Source organism: Bidens hawaiensis, unplaced genomic scaffold (genome assembly GCF_021521415.1).
Source record: "Bidens hawaiensis isolate Kalapana, Puna unplaced genomic scaffold, B.hawaiensis_p1.1 tig00002922_1, whole genome shotgun sequence".
Taxonomy (NCBI): Eukaryota; Viridiplantae; Streptophyta; class Magnoliopsida; order Asterales; family Asteraceae; genus Bidens; species Bidens hawaiensis.
In genome coordinates this window covers 143,584-153,232 of record NW_027491156.1, presented here as the reverse complement: position 1 = coordinate 153,232, position 9,649 = coordinate 143,584, and the positions used below count along the sequence as shown (strand labels likewise).

General features: G+C 33.4%; 1 protein-coding gene across 1 annotated transcript; it reads right to left on the bottom strand.

Annotated features, from left to right (window-relative positions):
• Window positions 1–2,601: 2,601 nt before the first annotated feature.
• LOC143621581 (uncharacterized) lies at window positions 2,602–4,575 on the bottom strand. Its single transcript, XM_077092950.1, has 3 exons — window positions 4,168–4,575; window positions 3,086–3,490; window positions 2,602–2,700 (listed from the first exon to the last, which is right to left on the bottom strand). The coding sequence occupies exons 1-3, from the start codon at window positions 4,573–4,575 to the stop codon at window positions 2,602–2,604; spliced, it is 912 nt and encodes a 303-aa protein (XP_076949065.1).
• Between the last annotated feature and the right edge of the window lie 5,074 nt (window positions 4,576–9,649).

The window sequence follows — 9,649 nt, the reverse complement described above, 5'->3', positions numbered from 1 at the left end:
TGTCAGCACCAACCAACCACGTATATGGACGATTCATTTCAACCAAAAGGATAGAATTTCGCGCAACGATGAGAAATAAAAAAGGAAAAGACAAACCCTATTAAAAGAGAACTATTAAGTCTAATATCTATCTTACCTCGCTAGCGCGAGACAAGACACACATTAGACTGGGGGGGCTTGAAGAGGTATGTACCCGCCTTAACATCGAGCGGGGCGGGTCAACCCACAAGATATAGACAAGAGGCTTGAAATCAAGATATCATGAAGGCACAAAGCCAAAACCTATGCGCATGGCGCTTATCACATATGCTCACGCATATCACATATGCTCACGCATCACATATGCTCACGCGTATCACATGCTCACGTACCATATATGCTCACGCATATCACATCTGCGCGTGGCGCATATCACGTGCTCACGCATCATATATGCTCACGCATATCACATCTGCGCATGAAACATCTGCGCGTGAGAATAAAGCGAAGACCTCGCGCATCCTCAGGATAGGCGCATATCACACATGCACATAATCAACCTCGTCCTTATCCAAATCAGGATAAGGACAACCTTGATTGTGCTCGTCAGACAACCTTTCAGAAGGTATCCTTTAAGGAATAAGAATATGCTGATGTTGACAGCTGCCAATGAAAGGTGGACAACTCAGCAAAACCCATGTGCTACCACGTGATTGCACATGGGTCAGGTGAAATACCTGGGTCAGAGAATAATCAATGAAAAAGCACCAGGTGTCCTAAGGACACGTGGCGCAAAGCAATAGGAGAAGGTCAAAAAGGCCCTAATGGGATCTGAGCCCAATCATTGGAAACCCTAACACTATAAATACCACACCACCTCCACAAGGGGAGGTGAGCAAGAAAATACATTCCAATTCCTTACCCACTCTCAGATTATTATTATCTTCTCCTACAATCTCTTATTCTCACAACGGAGGGTTACCCCAAAGAGGACCCCTCTGTCCCTTTCTGAGGGGTAAGTTCACGGTGCTGCTCGTTTTGTAGGTGGAAGAATTCATACTCCGGAGAACCATCGGTGAAATAGCATACTCATACTCGAGGAAAGTTGATCGTCTACCCGTGAGTCGATCCACGTTTCTTCACCTAGTTAATAAAATTTGCAGTTACGGAAATAAAGCATAATGGATATAAGAGAAGACCATACTTGGGCACTTGGCCCAAGAACCTGGACTCAATGATCTTATTGTATAAACCAAGCATTTACAATTTGTGGCACGCATTGATGATAATATTGAAAACAAACAAATGCAGTAGATGATCTCTCTAATATCAAGCTCATAAAAAATGTCAAATAGATCAAATTACAAGGAATCTAAATCAAAACTAGATCACAAGTTCACAACCACAACATGTATGCGCATTTTCATCTTTGTATCCAAATGATCCTAAAAACATAATAAGAATCTTTGAAGATAAAAACTTGATTATAGCTATGAATAGGAGGTAAATCATCTTGATGGAAATGAACTTTGCGATTTAGTCAGAAACTGGCTAGGTTGATTTTTCCTAATTAAATGGAATCATAACAAAAAGCGTTGCAAGATTAGTTGTCTTAAGAATTTAATCAACAATGAGATTTTGATTACAACGAGGCGCGCTTCCTGGTTGCTAAATTAGAATCCATAAGCGTTATACTTGTTTATGGATGCACTAAAAACTTTCGAAGTATTTAAAAAGAACGTCAAAAGTGTGTTTCAAAATGGAATTATACATGAAAAATATTTATGTATATAACCTTCGAGTTTTGAGGACTTTGCAAAACCAACTCATGATAGACAATATATGATCTAAAACAAATTCCTAGAGCTTAGTATGATAGACAAATCATTTATGAAATGAGTTTAATTAATTAACGGGTGAACTTACCTTCTTTCAAGGGTAACAACCAAATCAATATGGACGGTCACGTGTTTATAATGTAATTAAAATATAATGAAGATATGCTTATTTATAAGTAGATCTTGAAATGTTTTATCTGTGGACATTCCTATGACTAATTGACTACCAATATCCTTTTAAAATTTGATGAAGGCAAACCTATGGATATCACAAAAATATTGATGTATGACCGGGTGCTTGTTCTGTTTAATATTTAATGGCAATGCACTTCTATATAATAGCATTACATAAAAAAATACAGCCAACCTGGAGCGTTTTCACTTTTTAATTAAAGTATTAAACCAATACACTTATACACGTGGTCTAAACAGTTTAATTGAGCTAACTTTGACACCACCATTGTTTAGGCAACCCCATCTTTAATTGATGAGAGTATCCTCTATTACAAAGATATGAGGATAATGGAAGTTAACATACATAAAGCAAGCAAAAACATCTAAATGCTGTTTATGATAAAATGAAGAGAAAACATAAGGCTGTTTTGATTAAAGAAAAGGCTGCAGGAAATTAAACACAAACATATCATCTGAAACAGGAAAACATTCAAAGCTTAACAAATTATAAGTCACTAAATAAGATACCACTAAATCATCAAGCATGTGAATCCTGTACTTTATGCGATTTCTGTCCAAGGCCACCATGATTCACACCTTCATTATCAAGTTAATTCATCATTGCAACCAACTGCATAATCTCGGCCACTGCTTCCTTATACATCTCTTCATACGGAAACCCTTTAGCCAACTCAGGAGGAACATTGGCCTAGTTATCAGCATACAAAGAAGCAAAAACTCGAGTTAAAATCATATAAAAGCACGTGACGCATAAAAGTAACAAAAAAATAATAATTTTAACATTCATAAAAAGTTAACTAATACTAGAAAAAAGATTTCTTTTTTTTTTTGAACTGCGGATATATAAAACAAAAGAATCCGGCAAGGACCCGAAAACAGTTAAACAAATTACATCAAGAGAAGAGGGTTTTTTAGCAACTTCAAAAAATCACTTTTTGGTTTCTATAAGCATACCAAAGATACGAGTATTGTAGAAAAAAGATTTCTTACCTTAATGAGTTAATTACCATTACTATTGACGACATTTCATGTGCTATGAATGTTACTATTATAAGATATGCAGATTTACTTACACGAACGCGAATCTGATACAAGGCCATAGCATGATCAGAAGATATTTCAGCGTGCACAACCTCGGTATTATGCTTCTCAAAAAGAGAGCAAATGGAAGTGAAAAGGCCGGGAATTCTTTGAAAGCAGATATTGATGATAGCATTTGCACCACACACATTTAATGTGACATTTGATGATGCAAATACTTTGAAGACGCCGCCGATTGAACTTTGATCAGTTATGTCGTCTAAGTTAATGGAAGCATCCTTGTTAGTTAACAAGTTTGGTGACTCGGTGTTATTGATCACAAGACTTTGAAATGCACCATGAAGGTTCTCTTGCTTCTGTTTTTCAAGACCATGAAGCGTTTCCTCCATTGACTTGATAATGTATTCAGCCTCTTGCACTATTGTGGCTTTGGTATTCTGTGCATAGAGCATAATCAATCAGACTTCTTGTGCGTACAAAAATATAACTAATATGAATAAAAATCAATTTATTTGTGACATAGTTTCGTTTTCAATATAAGTAAATTAAATTGAACAAAAGAATAATAATTAATAAAAATGTGTATCGTAATTTTTATTTTTTGTATTTTTAACTCATAACGTTATTTAAAAGATTATAAACTATAATTTACATTTAAAAGAACAAAATTAAATAACTTTTTCACACACTGTGTTTTTTTTTTAAATTTTTTTTCCGGTAAGGATAATCAACTGTAAAAAGAAAAAAGATGTAATTATTTTCATATATCATTGTCACTACAACTTTGTGATTTTTATGATTTTGCATTTCTGGAGTAAATTTATTGTTTGATTTTGAGAATATAACACTGTAATAAAATAATATATAGAAATATATTTTTGATGATTAAAAGAAAATCAGTATTAATAAATTCAGGACCAATTAATCACATGAAAATGCATACTTTTTTTTCCTTTCTTTTCAGCCATTTTTGCGACTAAGTTTGTTGTTCTACAAATGACAAAAAGCATGTAACCTTTGCAAATCTTGTTCAATCTTAAGACAAATCAAAAACCATAGATCAACAAAAATTAAAACAAATAAAAGACTTGATCATATGAATTTAGGTTTGCACCTTAGTTGTGAGATGAGGGAGCAAGGCTAGAAGTTCCTGATACTGTTTTGCTTCAATGTCTCGTCGTTTCTTCTCTACTACTATATGTTTGGCAAGATCAATTCGTTTTCTTTTGTGAACTTCAATCCCTTTTCCATTTTTTTCCTGAGCAGCGTGATCACCATCATCAATTTCCTTTTCAACAGCATGAGATGCGACAACTTGGTTAACATTTTCACCAGCAGCTAGTCCCACCTCGAGTTGTTTCGTCGAATCTTCATAGCATGTGTTTGGATCATGTGGCTTATCATCGCCTGCAAGCTTTTCTTCACTTCCATGCCCCAACATCTTGTCACCAAAGATCTCATTTGGTGTAAACCTTTGGTGAATTTTCCACCAACCATTATCGAAAGTTATTTCTTCGGTCATGGTGAATGTTATAGATGTGCTAGAGGAAGAGAAGAGAGACAATTGTGAAAATAGAAGTGATTGAGTGAGTTGATTATAAATATTTATGAAAATAGAAAATTGGTATGTATTTGAGGAGCTTGAGAAAAAAACAATTGTTGGTATCTTGAGGATTTTAAGTGGCACAAGTTACGTAGAGTATTTAGTCAAAGTTCTGTTTTTTTTCTCACTTAGATTTTAAAAAAATGGTAACTGAAAAATTCATGTACGTGTATAATATTGTATACACTAGTAGTGGAGCTTGGAACTTTTTTCATACGGACTGAATATGTTTTATTTTTTTTATATCATGCATTGTGTTATGTCACTAGTACACATTGAAAATTATTTTGTGAATAAATGTCATCTACTCTATTTAGTTACAGGAATTGAGATATCTTTTTTCCATGTTTTTGTTTTATATAGCCTGCTACAATATTTTTGTATTTTATAACATAATATAACACTATATTAAATAATATAATCTTGTAATATAATACATGTAGCATCAAATTAGTAAATAAAAAACACAAAATTAGTTAGGCAAAAAAAATGTAGGGACACGTAATTTATTAATTCTGCAAAATGTAATAAGACGTATTTACTTAAATTTTTGAAAATTAAACATATATTAGTTATCACTAGTTGTTATAGCCCGTAGTTTAGTAGTTCAGTGCATGTAAGACGGGAGTATAGTCAAACTCAAACTTCACTTTTCTAAATTTAGTTCCACAAAAAGATACTTTATAGTTTCTGTCAATGTGTGTTTTGTGATGTTGGTTTACCTAAAGTTCCACCAATTATGCATTATGATGCCAGCTAAACTTTTAAGTATTTTTTAGTATTTAGAAATGACAAGCAATAGAATGAATTGTTATAAAAAAAGTATAAAAATGAGTGTTTGGTTGGCTAATGTAATGAAATTAATCATTACACATGAAATTTAATTCCCTCAAAACCATTCATTCGCTCCTTTTTTTCTTTTTCATTTAAGAATGGCAGGGAAACCTGAACCAGATGAAAAACCCAAAACCCGACATAATTGGGACTGGTAATACTGTAATACCCGACCTATTAGGGTTTGGGACAGGTTTGAGATTAATTTTGAAATTGTTTGTGAGTTTGGGATGAGTTTGGGATTTGTAATATACCCAATTACCCGATAAAGTTGACCCATTTGCCTGATTACATATTCGATGTACTCGAAATAGCCTTTTATATTGTATATAAAGTAATATATTATTTGTCAAAACTTGTTTATGGCAATTATTTTATACATTTTATTTTTATGGTAGTCACTGTTAGTAATTGATTAATTTATTTTGTTAAAACCCGATAGAAACTCAACGGGTTTTAGGCCAGGTATGCCCAACTGGTATTTTGTCAAAACCCGATGGGTAATTACCCGATTAAAACCCAACGGACTTAGGACGGGTTTGAGACGAACTTTAATAATCGGGTATGAGTTTGGGAATGCCTAATCCCTATCCAAGTTTGACTCATTGTTATCCCTATTTTCATTTAATTCTTCTTTCATCCTACTCTCTCAACAACACCACCCGACTACCACCGTCACCACTTGACCACCACCACCTGATCGTCTTCGCCACTAGTGCCACCATCATCATCACCGATACTACTATAATCATCACAACCACCTGATCACCATTATTATTATTATTATGCATTTGGGCCTTAACGGGACTTGTATATTTTAAGGGTTAATTTGGGTTAAAAAAGCATTATTTATAGTAAGTTAATTTGGACCAACTCTATGTATTTAAATTTAACTCACACTTTTGGTCTTAATAGGCTATAAGTTTAATAGGTTGCTATGGGTTATACGTAGGGATGCTAATGAGGCGAGCCGAGCCTGAGCTTGTTTAACTTATATGAAGCTCGAGTTTAAGCTCGGTTCGTTTTGAGCTCTATTTTCAAAACTCAAGCTCGGCTCATGAGTAGATTCTCAAGCTCGAGCTTGACTTGTTTACTATTTATTAATTAATTTTTTTATTTTTATAATTATTTATATATATATTTTTTTTTCAATTATAATTTTATATATAAAATAATATATGTTATTTAGTTATTTTTAGTTATTTGTTCGTAACATTATATATATATAAATATATATATTAATATTATTAAATATATATTAAAGAATTATATAAATGGCAGACACGTTTAGGCTCGCGAGCCAGCTCGAGCTCGATAAGTGAAGCCCGGACTCGGGCTCGTTTATTAAACGAGCTTAGTTTTAGGCTCGGGATCGATTAAGCTCGGATTGATTGAGCTTTTTCACGAGCCGATATCGAGTAGCTCGGCTCGTTTGCACCCCTAGTTACACGAAGCACGAAGCTATATTATCCTTTTTAATGGCCAACGAATCCTCCAAATAGGCTATCGGCTAAATTCACCATATCGGAATACACTCGTCTTTCGATCCGGGAAAAACCCTCACATTAGGCCAATGCCCGTAAACACTCACCCAAAGGCACTATAGTGCGGTGAGATAAAACCCGTTCAGTTAAGAATCCAACTAGTGAAAGCCACTTACTCGCATAGTCTCTCATCATCACCCTGGTGCCTCTGAAACAAAATGCTGAGAGTAGGAATCGAACTTGGGTCACATGGAACATCAAGTTTTTCCCTTACCGAATTTGATAAATACACGAATGATTTTTGTTGAAATTTCCACTAAGATTTTAGTGACACAATGTCTGAAAGAGTATAAGTTTATAAATAGCATCAAAATCCTACCAAAATTGGCAAACTAAGATCAAGCAAACCAAATTTGAATTTGGTTTGATTTGGTTTGCTTGATCTTAGTTTGCCAATTTTGGTAGGATTTCAAATTTGGTTTGCTTGATCTTAGTTTGCCAATTTTGGTAGGATTTTGATGCTATTTATAAACTTATACTCTTTCAGACATTGTGTCACTAAAATCTTAGTGGAAATTTCAACAAAAATCATTCATGTATTTATCAACTAAAAGCAAAAGATAAACGGTCGGGTAAGTGTTACCTAAAAAGAGGACACGCTATGAGATTTCCGCCTTAGACATCCGCCAATAATTCATAGTAATTGTTGGTTTGTCTCTGGTTAATCACAACTAATTCACTTTTAATAATAGTTTAACATTTATACCTGTTAAGCGATTGCTTCGTATCTTTATACTTTATGTCTTAATAAAAATATATTACAGACAATCAGACATTAGTTCAAACATTATAACATCATTTCTCCTACTTATTATCGAGTTGGTTTCATATGGCATTTGTGTGTTGTGTGTAAATATGTTGCATGTAAAGTTAAGATGCACGAATCGAGGACAATGAGCATAAATGGCGGCGTTTGTAAAACTTTAGACAGATCACAAACTGATCACGTGCATAAGAGATGCTGCGGATTATAAGGAATGCTAAACATCAAATGTCATCAACACATTTTGAACTTGTTGGTTATACATGGGAAGATAACTCCCATCGTTAAGTGGCCTCGAGTGATATAATTCAAGTATGAATGACCTCCTAATAAGTCTACACTCAGGCAATAAAAACAAAGTTATGAGCTTCTAGTGGATAACACAAACAATAATTGTTAATATGAGAGACTTGTATTATGGAGAGAAAAAGAGTGTATTCAATATTGTACTTAATTATGTGTATCAAACACACATTTTTAGGGGCTGTTTGTTCGCTTTTTAGTGTTTCCATTAAAAGACTACATCTGAATCAATTGCAGGTAATGTGTGTTTGGTTTACTAAAAAAACACATCTTAATGGTTCACAGGATATGCTAATTATTAAGTTTCGGAAACATTCTGAATGATTCGGTGACTACATCTTAATCAATTAGACTTTAATAATGAATTACAAATTTATCAAATAGCCCATGACTCTACTAATAAACAATATAGCACGTAAGCACATTATATATAGTTATATTCTATTCTCACACGAACCGTGATAATATAAACAAGCTTAGAAGTTATTTAATCCAGACAAGTCCAAAAGCGACCATAGTTTAGTAACAACTATGGCTTAAGAATTCTCTTTAAACATAAAAAATACTTTTTAAGAACATTAATAATAATGTGTTAAAATAATACATGAAGAATAACAGAAAAAAACAATCTAATAAAGAATTAATATAAAGTATCTTCTACAGGAGAAAAGTATTATCTAATATATATAATTGTGAAGTTTGGTGTCGCAAAGCCCCTATTGGGCTACTTTGCGGCACCCAAGTGGTAGTATTTTCTTTTGTTTTTTTTTTTAAATTTTGGCCCTTAATAAACGTAATGAAAATCTTCCGATTGTGAATTTTATTTTTGTTTTAGTTACGGTATCGTGTCTAACGTCACGGAAACTGACCGAATTCGCGTAGACTCACCGCGTTTTACTTTAGTTCTAGTACCGTAATGAAAACCAGCCGAATACTGATTTTTTTTTGTTCCGGCACCGTAACGAACATGATGAAAACTGATTGATTTCGCGTAGACTCAACCGCCTCAATGCCTGGGATCGATAATGGTCGGGTTTTACCAACGATTGAGTTTTACCGACCGACTCCACATCATTGGTCCACCCCAATTTTTATACATATTTTTTTGTTTTATTTTTGTCTTAGTTTCGATACGATAATGCACGTAACCGAAACCGACCGAATTCGCGTTGACTTACTGTATCAACGTTTGGGTTTTACCACCGCCCGGATTTTACAAACCTACCCGGCGCAACGCGCAGAAAAAATACTAGTTTACTAGTAATCATTAGAATCAAATTGTCTACACATTTCATGTGAACTACTCATATTATTTTATTTTATTTTAATTAATTAATAATCAATTCAATACTTATCCAAACATAATACTGTATTCAATTAAAAATACTCCATAAAAATATTGTATTTTAATTTATAAAAAATGAAACTAATTATTATAATAATATTACATTAAAAAATAATAAAAATGAAACTAATTAATATAATAATACTATAATTAACAATACATAATAATCAGTTTTGAACAACTAGTATTATAACACAAGTCCTT

Coding starts and splice junctions, on each gene's coding strand:
- LOC143621581 (XM_077092950.1), bottom strand. CDS start 4,575: ATGACCGAAGAAATAACTTTCGATAATGGTTGGTGGAAAATTCACCAA. Junction 3,491..4,167: donor TCCCTCATCTCACAACTAAG/GTGCAAACCTAA, acceptor CTCTATGCACAG/AATACCAAAGCCACAATAGT. Junction 2,701..3,085: donor TGTATCAGATTCGCGTTCGT/GTAAGTAAATCT, acceptor GCTGATAACTAG/GCCAATGTTCCTCCTGAGTT.